The following is a 13,209-nucleotide window of genomic DNA, read 5'->3' as shown; positions in this document are numbered from 1 at the left end:
ACATGTGCATGTGTGTGCTGATCCGCTCTTATCTCACTAATGTCATCCACCAAAGCTACAAGCGTTTGTTCACAAACATTCGCCCTAATTTCCATCGACTTCCTGCCTTTCCGACGAGGAGGTGGGCGGAGCTTTTCACCTCACAGCTCACTGCGCTTGTGACAAGTTAAAGATGAAACTTCACTACTTTATAGAGAAAATCCAAAAACACATACACTGGACAGGTGAATCAAAACACTAGAACTGAGCTTTAACGGATGACTTACAAACCAATGACTCGCTGAAATATCAGTGTCTGAATCAAAAAGGTTAAAGATGGATTAAGATACCATGATAAGATTTAGTTTCCTGTCCTGCAGAAGAACGACGGGCGTTTCACAGTCATCCAGCTGGTCGGCATCCTGCGGGGCATCGCGTCGGGCATGAAGTACCTGTCAGACATGAGCTACGTCCACCGTGACCTCGCCGCTCGCAACATCCTGGTCAACAGCAACCTGGTGTGCAAGGTGTCCGACTTCGGCATGTCCCGAGTGCTGGAGGACGACCCCGAGGCTGCATACACCACCAGGGTGAGTGTGTGTGTGTGTGAGAGCGAGCACACGTAGTCCGTCTTGCATGTCACCTTGCTTGTCGGCTTAGTCTGATTTAATTAATCAGCCCATCTTTCAATTACAGGGAGGGAAGATCCCCATCCGCTGGACCGCCCCGGAGGCCATCGCTTACAGGAAGTTCACCTCGGCCAGCGACGTGTGGAGCTACGGCATCGTCATGTGGGAGGTGATGTCGTACGGCGAGCGGCCATATTGGGACATGAGTAACCAAGACGTAAGTCCCAAACGGTCATAAATAATATAAAGCTTGAATGACTGTGATATTAGAGCTGAAACAATCATTTCCAGCTCCATGTTTACTGTCAAACATTTTTAAAAGATACTTTATCATTTTAACTTAGTTACTTAATCAAATTACCTGCAGGTATAATAAAATACCAGCACTACATTCCCGCTTCTCATTACCCACTGAGTGCATTTTTTAGTGCCACTAATGATGATAAACTATTTAATTTCCACATCAAAGCAAACGTCTTGTGTAGGTGGCTAAAGTAAGGTGATTAAAAATTACATTAACATAGCTATAATCCAACTGCTTCCAGTTTTTTATTGCCAGATGCACTCAGATATCATGTGACTTAGAGCAACACTGATCTACTGCGTAGGTAATCAAGGCCATCGACGAGGGCTACCGGCTGCCGCCACCCATGGACTGCCCCGTCGCGCTCCACCAGCTCATGCTGGACTGCTGGCAGAGAGAGAGGGCCGACCGGCCAAAGTTTGGACAGATCGTCAACATGCTGGACAAGCTGATCCGCAACCCGAACACTCTGAAGAGGACCGGAGGAGAGACCACAGTCAGGTGAGAGAGAACTGCAGCTTTTAGGAATCTCAAGATGAATCACAGAGAAACCAGTAAAAAAAGGAATTTTCTTACACTCGACAGAATACATTTTTTACACTTTGAAGTCCTCTGTCATTTTTGCAATGGATAAATTAATCATTTCAGCTCCTCGAGCCTGTAAATACTAAACAAACAAACATAATTTCACAAGAAAAACCATCTTGAGCCACAGTTGTGAAATAGATCTGAAGACAGGTCACATTAGTCGACCTTATCTCAGCTCTTCTTTGCGTTAATTAGCGTGATTTTAGCCTGAATCACAAGCGTACCTAAGATTAATAATAATTATATGTTAGGAATTTCACACGCAGCCAACACACAGACACATTTTGACCCGTCTGCTGAACTCACAGGCTCTATATGCAGCTTAAATACTGTAAAATGTATTCCTGCCTGTGAAAAAACACACTATTCTCCCGCTGGTATTTACATTCACCAGCAACCTACGGCTCCTTTTCAGCACAAACACCTTCCATAATGGATTCCCCTGCAAACCGACTTTAATGGCACCGCACACTCAGGAATGCAGCCGCGTTAACAGCACAGGAGAGTTACGACGTAACGCAGGGTAAAAAAAAAACAAAAAAGCAAACACAAACACGACCCCGCAGCTCCAGCACCATTACTCTGGAGCAGCTAAGCATGTTGAGAATGACCTACGCGTGTTTACAGACTCCACAAAGAGCCGGCGGGAGTCTGTTTTTGAGTTTAATAAGTGTGTGAGCACACACACTCGCTCGTCTAATGGGATGCCGTGAGAGCGAGAGGGGAGCCCTTGTGGAGTAATTAGCAGAGCTGCATCCTGTGAATGCAGCTTTTACAGTTACAAAAGTGAGGTGACTTCTCTTTCCCAACGTTCAAGTCAACATTTTCTCCAGTCAAAGAGAGAGAGTGAGAGCGTTAAGGTTAACCCCCCCCCAACCCAAACCCAGAGCGTGACGAGGCCGGCTCCTCCTGTAAATGTTTCATGACCGAAGGCCCGGCGGTAGAAAGGAAGAAGGGACACGAAACAAGACAAAGGAAGGGTTAGGGTCTGCTGATGAACATCCGGCGAGCAGTAAAACTCGCCACAGTGTGACCACGTTGGGTGTTTTTTGTAATATGAAGGTTAACTAACTGTGTCGGTGGCACTCAGGAGTAACCGTGTTTGGCTTGGCCCGCTTTCTGGTGGGACTCTCAAAACAGGGACACAAGACTGAGGTGTCGGGAGGATGGAAAAAGGCAGAGAGAAATGTTCCATGGCGCGTTTTACAGCCTGCGGGCAGCTCGCTGTCAACACGGCGTTCGCGTCACGTCCATCTGATGCTACACCACGGCATCGCGGTCGGATTAGTCCCGCAGTTCTGCCGTCACTGCGCTTATGAATCAGCTCAGTTCCCGACTGTAAGAGAGAGCAGATCATTAGCTTTCCAGTCAGAAGCACTTAAACACAAAATAACTTTTATGATCTATTTGCACAGGCCGTTGCACGCATCACCGTTTTGTGCCGCAGCTTTCACTCACCGACTGCAAACACAAAACCAAACCAAAGTATCATGAAATGAATTCTTCTCTCTCTCTCTCTCTCTCCCTCGCCCCCACAGTCGGCCCAACACCACCCTGCTGGAGCCGGGGAGCCCCGAGGCGTCCTCGGCCGCGGGCACCGTGGAGGACTGGCTGCAGGCCATCGGCATGGAGAAATACAGCGACAACTTCACCGCCGCCGGATACACCACTCCAGAGGCCGTGGTCCACATGACACAAGAGTGAGTGCCACATGTTTAAGACACACGCGCTGAGAGTTATTGAGGTTATTACTCTGCTAGCCCTTCTGATTTTTGAATAAACTGGTTAGCTGGGTTTCATGCTCACACCACAAAGAGGGAAATACCTATCTGAAAAATTACCAAGCTAACCGTTTTTTTTTGTTTGTTTGTTTTTTTTTCCATGGGTATAAAATGTGCCTGGCAGCACCTGCAGCTTTAATTAGCACACATGTATCTCATTTGTATCTCATCCACAAACAGCTTGTGGTTTTTCCAGGGAACTAGGCGGTTTAGCTCCGCTTCCAAACTGGATGGCAAACAAGGCGAAGCTATTCACCTAAAATAACTCCTGCACTATTTGAGCTGCTTCGACGGTTAACCTGAACTCCTCCTCCTTCATATGTGGCCAAACAGAAAGGAGTGATATCAGTGTTCTCCTCCAATTCTCAGCAACAAAGTTAGCATTTCCTGCCAAACCTCAAACTATTCCTTCACGATTTGACCGTAATCCGTCTTTTATGAAGTGCACATGAGTTAAACGTCTCTCAGTCTCTGTCACTCTTCTGTGTTATGCTCATTTTTCACTCATTAAAATTACAGGATTAGTGAAATCCCTCTCACAGCCGTTAAACTGTCCGACCGGTTTCGACTGGAAGGCTGTAAAATTCATCATGTGTATCAGGCCTGCGTGTGTTTGTTATTCTTGTCCTGCCTCCTAAAAAGGCTTCTTTCCGACATCTTTTTTTCTTTTTCAGGGACATGGCTCGCATAGGTATCTCCTCAGCGGCACACCAGAACAAGATCCTGACCAGCGTCCAGGGAATGCTATCCCAAATGCAACAGATGCAAGGCAGAATGGTTCCCGTCTGAGAGGTTCAAACGAAGGCAGAAAAGGAAAAGGAAGCAAAGCGACTTTTGTTTCTTATGAAAAAAATAAATAATAACACAAAAAGAATAAATATTAAAAAAAGAGACAAAAAAACTATGAAGAAATAGTTTACCTCATCCATGCACTTTAAATTGGATCTAAAAGAAAAGACGACGTTGATGAAGAAGAAAAAAAAGTGGTGAAAATGGCACTTTTGGGGCGAAAAAAAAAAAAAAAAAATCAGACCTTTACCTTGCCCTCTTTTTGTTGTTTCGGGGAAAAAGGGCGATTCTGTGTGCAGCATTTATGGAAAGATGAAGGGACGGCTGGAAAAATGCTTCCGAGAGGCCAATCTGGAGTGCCTTTAACGGTCTGGAAAGGAAAAGCGAGGAAGAGGAGGGGAACCGTACCTTTCTTGCTCTTCTTGGGCAGAGTGTTGTTTCTGGAACTTTCTTTGTGGAATAATCCGCAGAGAAGATTTTTTTTTTTTTTATTTACTGTGACTGTGTTCATTGTACATGAATTGTTTGTGTGGGACTCGCAGGCTGCCCCGGCCGCCATCGTTCTGTCTCTCAGTTGGATCTTTTTGGTATCTCACAGACAAAATGGAGGAACCTGCCCGTCAGATAAACTAAACAGTGAATCTCTGAGAGGTTGAGGGTTGGATTCTGAAGGGGAGACGGCGGCGCGGCGGGGGCTTATTTTCGAGGCGCTTCTTGTTGTTTTTTGCTCCGTTCTGGCCTTGTTTTTTCCCCAGAACGCTGTGTTTTGTTGCCCTCAGGACATTGCTGGGAATGTCTTTGATCTTCCAGAGGAGCCTTCCCGCTCCCCTGTCTTCCCAAAAACACTCGCCCACATCTCAGATAAACACACTATTTGGATTCTTCCGTTCATCTCCACGCCTGAATCCGAGCTCCTTCCCCTGCACCGACGCAGGACTCACCGTCTCTTCCTCAGCTCTTTGGACCAACAGCTGTCTGAAGCAGTCCAATTGCCTTTATGAACTGGAGAAGGACTTTTATTGGCGGGATTTGTTGGGGACAAAGGGATGCAACAGAGGCAGCGTGGACGTAGACTCCCATCGGAATCATCAGCATTGTCATCGCAGAGAAAACGCGCTAACCTGCGCTTCGACCATCATCAAGGTGAGGATCAATACTTTTATGTTACCTGGACTCAGCACAAAACAGGCCCATTAAAACAAAACTAATAAAGCGATTGGATTACACCTCCCATTATTCCTGCAGTATGCTATAGTAAGAGTCATTACACAGCGCCCCCCCCCGACCCCCACACCCCTCCATCATTGGCCCCTCAGCTCCAGAAACTGTTAATTAACAAGCAGGTTGTGCCACTTCAGGCAGCCAGAGCAGATCAATAGCCACCGGTCTGTGATCAGTCTGCGTTCATGATGGCGCCGGCAACTTAATGAGACAAATTAATCAGCCGCCGACCCCGAGTCTGCCGAACTGAGTCCACCAGAGCTTAGAGACACTTTCTAGGACAGACATTTCTCCTGAGTGAACATACTAATATGTTTCCATGACAGCAGGACGGACTTAACGGAGGATGGAGGTTAATTTAAGTATCCGATACTGCAGGTTATAGAAGAGAGACCTCCTGAACTGAGGGGTCAAATGTATGCACATAAGTTAATAACGTCTAGTTCAACACTGATCTCTCTCTCTCTCTCTCGCTTACATAATCCATTTAACTGATGTGACAGCACTGATTTATTGGGTTTTCTTCACATTCCCAGTTGTCACTGTTCACTTTGCTGAATCGAATGCAGCAGCTCTACAATAAACGCTACCAGGTTATGTTAAGTTTGATCAAACGGGTTTGTCTATAAACGTCTGCAACACTGAAGCACGAGCACAAACATCATTTATTTATTGACTATCACTGTTCCGTTTCTTTCCGTCATTCACAAATATAAAATATTTATGGATGAACTATTAAAAAGTATTAGGTCATGAGAAAAACAGCATCCAATTTTGTATTGTGAAGCATATTAGCAAAAAAAAAAAAAAAAAGCTAACAATGCTTCTTCCACATACTGAAGGTTGATTTTCTATGATTCATCTAAACTGCTGCTTGATTGGGATTCTTTCAGTTGGCGTCAGTAAAAAGCAGATTGCGGTTCCACACATGGACTAATCATTTAATACACAGACTCAATTCAAGGTCTGTTGCTGTGCCAGTAAGTCAAGGGCACGTTTCATATATTATACACACATGGCAGCATGTGGTGCGCACAAGTTAATATTTTGCTGCCACGAAATCCATATTTTCCCCCGGCGGCGCGGCCGCTCGTGCTCTCTGGGCGCCCCGGCTTTGGCTCTCGATCGTGTTTAGCAAATGAGTCGAATGTTCCGTGGAGCCGGAGCTGCGGAGCGGCACCGCCGGTCAGGACTGGATGCCAAACTCAAATTGTTTATATTCAAAACCACCGTGTCTGATGCAGCCTCTCTTCTCTTATTCTCCCCAGCTGCTGCCGTCCATCACAGCCAGGATCCCGGCCTCGTTCGCCACGACCAGAATTCTTCCTCCTCCTCCTCTTTGTCTTCCTCGTCCTGCTTCCCTCCTCCTCCTCTTCTTCCTACGACACAGAGATGACAAATCCATCCCCGAGCGTCTTGGACATCCGCCGTCACAACACGTCGACTTGACGGACTAGCCACCGTCGGCTTGTGGCCATCCAGCAATGTACTGGAATGTACTATGAATGATTTAACAGCATAAAAAAGAGACAATGAGAAGAATGTAATATAATCGAGAAGCTCTGCTCCAGCGGATAATGTGCTTTTATTTCTGAAAGTTTCAATTTATTTTGTTGTAGTTTTGTTCTTTTGTTTGTTTTCTTTTTTTTTTATTGCTTAATTCTGTTTGCATGTAAAGTTACAAGTGTTTGATTTGAGTGTGCGAATGTGATGATGTGTGTGTGTGTGTGTGTGTGTGTGTATGAGTGAAAATGTCTTTGAAGTACTATCAGTAATCAGTGTCTGTTCTCATGCCACTGTGGAAGAGGAGATAACAGTTGTAATTGTTTTTGATATAAAAAAAAAAAGAAATCCATGAACCACTTTTTTTTTGTTTTGTTTTTTTGCTTCGTGTTGTCAAAAAAACAAACAAAAAAAAAAAAACAACAACAACAAAATTAATCATGTGAGGTGTTTTCTCCCGCCGTGCAGACTCACAAAGAGCTCTCTGGTATACAAACCAGATGAACCGAGACCAGAATGGACTAAAAACCTCCTGTACATAAAAACCATATGGTGTCTGGACTCTCCGAGCTCACGACCAGGAGGAAACGTTGGAGGATCCGAGCAGTGAGGACGAAGGTGGAGAAGGAAAACTGTTATTTTTCTTTTTCTCTTTTCTTTTCCCAGAGCACATCGTACAGCTACAGGTTTAACCCAACGGACTGTTTTCCTTTTTCCTTCCTTTATCGTTTTAAAGTATACATATGTGAATGTTTTTGAACTCGTGACGTTTCATATAATTCAAAAGAACACCTCCGCCCTTAAATACAGCTCGGCCACTTTTCCCAGTTTTCGCAATGCGTTTTTTTTTTTTTTAATCTGTTGAATAATAAGATAAATTTAAAAAAAAAGGACCTGTTTGGAAATATGCAAGACGTGTTGGGAAGGAGATGGAAACCAGAATGTACTGTAAAATACTTTTTTCCTTTACTTAAATGTCAGAAGAATTGAAAAAAGAAAAAAAAAAAACAAAAACAAATTGCCAGAGTTAATGTTTGTCATTGTATGCCTTCCGATGCCATACGATCTAGCCATGTAGATCTAACATTCTCTCAATCTTTTTCTACTTTTCTTTTTTTTTTTTTTTTTTTTTTTTTTTTTTTTTTGAGGGACATGATCATGACTTTTTTTTTTTGCCTTGTTTTTTTATTTGTTTATTTGTTTTGGGGTTTTTTTTTTTTTTGTCAAGGAGCTCTAGGTACATGTAACTTATGTCATTTATTTATGTCCTTTTATATCTAGTTTGTAAAATAATAGCCTAAAGTGAAGAAAATAAAGGGGTGCCAAAGTGCATTCTTATTAAAGTAGAAACTGTATGATGATCTCCCTGCCTCTCATTCACACACACACACACACACTTTCATCAGTTATTGCCGTCATTAAGTCTGCAGAGAAGAGCTGATTACCAAACTCTTATTCATTGATTACTGCATTATTTGATTGCGTATAATGGAGGGAGGTTACGTAACAGAAGGAAGTGGCCAAGGTAGAACATCAGGCAGTTTCTTGGCCTCGTTTTTCCCTTCAGTGTTTTTTTTTTTTTACAGTTGGTCTTAACACACACACAGGATGAAAAAAAGGTTGGTGTGTTGGCAGTTTGTCTCCACTGCAGCACATGTTCAGCAGATATCACGACTCTGGACTCCGACACTTTGGACCATGAGCTCCTCTCAAGGCCTTCAGGCAGCCGCAAGCATCAGTCAGTTGGCCGTGTGTGTGTGTGTGTGTGTGTTTAATCAGAACAACATCTGCTTCCTGCACTCATTTCCAGCAGTGATAAACCACTGATTGTCCGGAGTCTTTGATAAGGGCCTGGGAGAGAGACGGATGGTGGGGAGGGGAGCAGCTTTAGAAACCAAGCTCAAAAACGAACGTTGAGCCAAACGGCATTTTTACACGTTTCCTGAGAAATGACCAGCACAAGACGTGCACACATTAAAAGCAGGGGGATGTTTATCTGCCTGAATCTGAGAGAAAGTGATCCTTCGCTGATTGTTGGCAAGCGAAGAAAGGATGAAGGAGGATATCGAGTGTTGTAGATTTGCTCTGAATGGGGATTTTGGTGCAGTACTTAACTATCAAATCAAATGTTGAATAATTAATGAGAAAATGAGTCGTAGTTTGACAAATCAATCTCAATGTGATCAAATAATAAAGTCATGGTGTATTTCGGCACCAGCCAAGATATCTCAGACTCCGAAGCAGAGAGTCCAGATATGCAGGAATCCACCCAGGGGCTCCCACTTTGGCACTTTGTCTTTCTGTCTGATAGATATTAAGTTATATGACGTAAGAAGCTTTGATTTGTCGTTTTGCGCCGGAGAAAAAGAATCTGATGATCACGCAGAGTCATAAATTATCCTCGTAGGATGCTGAATATCCATCCACCAGCTCTCCAGATATCCTGACTCCAGTGATCTCGAGGGAAATGAGTCATCATCGCTCATGAGGGTACTTCAGTCTGGAAAAAAAATGGTGGCTTAATAAGGAGAAAAGTGCAAAATGTAGCAAGAAAAAAACAGAGCAGGAAAAACCCAGACACCGTGAGAGTCCGGGTCACGGGGAAAGGAAAAACTGTCTGCTGGACGAGAATAACCAAAGAAAGTTGAGTCATGTTGAAGGTTCAGGTGCTGGCTGCAATTCAGCTGGAATGTTTCCGCTCTCCTCAATGCTACGACGGAATCGGCTCAATCTGACAGTCCTGTCAGCGAAGCCGATCTTTTTACCTCAGATCAGGCTGAAGGAAAACCATCTCTTGGGAATTCCGACCTGCGATCTGTTTCAGGGGAAGAACTCAGAACGCAGATGGCTGAAGTATTTGAATTATTGTTGCATCTACTTCGGAGCTACTATATATATAAAAACACAAGTCCAAAGAGGTATTTTTATGTGGCCTGTGCTGGCCTTGTGTTCCAGAGGAATGGGGGGGGGTTAGAATCGGACACTTTGTCAGCTCATGTTTTACTTCCACTGGCAGCATTCGGGGTCAGTTGGAAAGTTGTGTCCTCGAAGCATGAATCTAAAAAACGCTCAGAGAGATCTCAAAGTAATCCAGAAACATCCATCACGGATGTTCTCGCTGTCTGCACTTTATTCTCGGTAACAAAGAGGGGGAAAGAAAAAACAAACTTTGTGGGATATTGAAACTTCTTGTCTCAGCTGTGACAACTCAATTCTGTAAACTCTCAGTCTGTCTTATGTCCAAACAAAGACGGCTAAAAAGAAGCCCCAGCAGAGAGATAAAAAAAAAACACACACACACACACAGACACACACTGTGTGAAGGAAGCCTCTGTGCTTTGGTCAACCCATTTAATTAATGTTGTGGTGAAGTGGCGGCACTTCAAACTGGCTTAACCTGCACGGTCCCGTACTGTCACCGCCACCCCTTTCCATCGGGTCACTTTGTTTCATCATTCAATTTCCTGATTTGGACGATAACCCCCCCCCGCCCATCCCCCGCCACCGGCTTGTCCCCTAAGCCAATCACAATAGGGCGCCACTCTTCACACTGACATTATGATTACTCCGTCCTTTGTGTTGTCATTCTTGAGTGCGTCTTTAGGTCCACACAAAACATAATCCATAATCCAAAGGCTTCAAAGTTAATCCCCAGCTGCTTCAACCAATTTGGAGTCAAGATTTTTTGCTCCACAAGCGATTGGTTGGCTTTTTATTTGAAGAAGAAGAAGAAGAAGAAGGCGAAGGACGACTGAAGAGGCAGACTGAGTGCTGTGGTGACGCACCGGGAAGAGAAGTGAAAAAACCTTAAGGGAGAAAACAACAAGAGCTGAAAGCTTCAGCGGGAAAATAGCCGGACGGAGACTCTGAAACGTCTGAGCGTATTGATCGAGAGGTTTCCAGCACAGAGTTGACCTTGTGTCTGGTCTGCGAGGTATAAACTTCTGAGGACTTTTTGATGCACAACACTTAGGGCCGTAAAAAAAAGCAAGCCCATGTCAGAACAAAACAGGAGCAAATCCTGCCGTCTTCATTTAGGTTTGTTTGAAATCTCTCGATTCATAGTCAAACGCCGTCTTCGGTCCAGCAGCAGCTGGAGATGGAAACTATCACAGACAAACAGCCACAACATGAAAAAGCACTTATGGGCAATGCAGCCTGTCTCAGGCTTTTAGGCTTTAAGGTGACGTTTACTTTTTCCCCCCGTGAGGAATGGAAATGAACAAAACAAACCGAGAAGACAGAGACACAAAGGGGAGATGAAGGGGGGAGGGAAGTGAGTGAAGACTGATGGGTGACACCTTGAGAGAAGGAGCTGAGGCCGTCTTCGGGTTGAGACTCTGTTGGCAGCAGCTCTGAGAGCAGCTACCTGACAAGAGCTGAAATACGCATGTGAAGGTTCTTTCAAACGAGGCAGACAAGATTTCTGCCGCATTCTGTGCAAGAGCTACAAGGAGAAATGAATGATGGCAGCAGAGACCCCCCCCCCTCCTCCATCTCTTCGTATTTCTGTATCTCTCATGAAACCGCGGCTGCAGGGTTAACATCTTCACTGTGATCGGACGGATTGCTGCGACGTTAGCTCTCCGCTAAGCATCAGGACCAGATCTGGTCCAGATGATCCGGCTCGCCACACCATGAAATTTTGAGTAAAAGCTCTGGTACACTGTTGGATAGAGCTCCATAAAATTTGGTCCAGATATTTTTACCCCACTCAGGAGGGATTGTAATCAACTGATAAAGCTTTCTGTGTTTTATGTAAATATCTTCGCAACATGAGTTTCAGAAGCTGTCCGTCTTCTGCCCCGTCAGCTTCACGGGTCCACTTTTACTTCATCCCTGCGAACGTTTCAGGTCCATGTTATTTTGTGGACGGATTGCAGAGGTGACGTGGACCGAGACTCAGAGAAGGTTTCCTCTGTTTATGAACTCTGCTCTTCAGCGCCTCATAAAACATGGCTGTTTTCAAATATGCCACGGCTCCCAACATCTGTCTAAAGGTTAGAAGGACAAAGCTCGGAGACGAAGCCAAACCATGTGTTGGTCCGACACGCAGCCAGTCGGGGACGGCTGCAGCTGCTTTTCTCTGGCCAAACCAAATCCATTGACTGACGGCTGCAAACCTAAATTGGTATGTTATCGCTTGAGGCTACAGACACCGAACCAACAGCACTAGAGCCTCTAAGTAAGTGGCTCTGCCTGCTTCTCCACCTGCTTTGTGTGGGAAAGCGTCTCTCTCCGGGACAATAATCCTCAGTGATTGTTGGTCTGTTGGGAGAACATGCAGCTTTATCAGCCCCACCAGACTAATCTCACCTCGGGGGCAAAGAGTGCCGGCGGGTGGCCTGTTCCCAAATGAAGGCGAAGGGAGGTCACCTACTTGACCGCTTCAACCGCTCTCTGTCTAGATCCACTGGCCGCAGAGCTGGCCACAGCTGATAGGCCGACCTTTGACCTTACAGAGGGCACATATTTTAATCTGTGGAGCAAACCACTTTCTCCAGCTCCAACTCCTCCGTCCGCAAGCTGGATCCACAATCTCTAACGGCAAGATGGCGATTATGTGTTGGCCCCCTCCCCTGATGAAAGTCCAGCAGGCTATCAGCTGAAACAGAAACCTGGTTATCAGAGTGAAAGTAGTTTTCAAAGTCCCCGATAGAGTGAGATGGACAGACAGCGATGTAAATCGAGAAAGACAGAGGGAAAAAAATAAAAGGAAGCTGATTCAACCCCTTTTTATTTAAAAATTTTTTTCAAGACAAGAGAAACCTACCTTATTTAAAAGTTTGGAGGAAAAATAAGTGAGAAAGAAAAAGGAGGCACCTTGTGACACAACACTCATCAATCATCTGTTGGTTTGAGCCCAACGGTGAGAAAAGGGAGTCGTGATTAAAGGAGACAGAGGAAGCGGGAAACGAGAGAGTCGGGCTCTGGGATTTTCCCCGTTCGCCAAAGCTTTGGCCTTTGGACCGTTGACAGCAACAAGATTCCTATCGCTGCTCACATGTGGGCTGCAAGCCTGCACACACACACACACACACAGCTAAACATATGGACATACGGTATATACTTCCATGTACACACGATCCACACAGTCTTAATCCTCCGTTTCAGCAGGTTGGAGACTGGAATTAAAATAGCAGCCATGTCTGGGCACAATGTGCTGCGATACGATAACGAACAGAGAAACACAACTACAATTTGTCCGTATCTAAGATTTCAAGCCTGACAGGTTTTGTTAACAGGGGATATGTGTGTGTTGGTGTGATACAAGATACTATAGTTTTGTATTTCACATAAAATGGATAACAACCACTACAACAATAATACTGACACAACATGGCGCTAATTCTACCAGAGATTTTTTTTTTATTAGGCCATAAAAATATACCCCCAAATCCACTTGCTAAATTAT

General features: G+C 44.7%; 1 protein-coding gene across 1 annotated transcript in view; it reads left to right on the top strand.

Moving 5' to 3' along the window:
• Positions 1–7,878, top strand: part of epha4l (eph receptor A4, like) — a 50,818-nt gene extending 42,940 nt beyond the window's left edge. The window contains exons 13-18 of the mRNA XM_029516766.1: positions 360–569; positions 676–825; positions 1,217–1,413; positions 3,039–3,200; positions 3,956–5,213; positions 6,560–7,878. Of these exons, the coding sequence (XP_029372626.1) occupies positions 360–569; positions 676–825; positions 1,217–1,413; positions 3,039–3,200; positions 3,956–4,070 (834 nt within the window). The 3' untranslated portion in view covers positions 4,071–5,213; positions 6,560–7,878. The remainder of the gene's footprint in view (positions 1–359; positions 570–675; positions 826–1,216; positions 1,414–3,038; positions 3,201–3,955; positions 5,214–6,559) is intronic.
• The last annotated feature ends 5,331 nt before the right edge of the window (positions 7,879–13,209 follow it).

The sequence above is a fragment of the Echeneis naucrates genome, chromosome 13 (assembly GCF_900963305.1).
Source record: "Echeneis naucrates chromosome 13, fEcheNa1.1, whole genome shotgun sequence".
NCBI lineage: Eukaryota > Metazoa > Chordata > Actinopteri > Carangiformes > Echeneidae > Echeneis > Echeneis naucrates.
The sequence above is the reverse complement of the archived record's forward strand: the minus strand, read 5'-3'. Positions and strand labels throughout refer to the sequence as shown.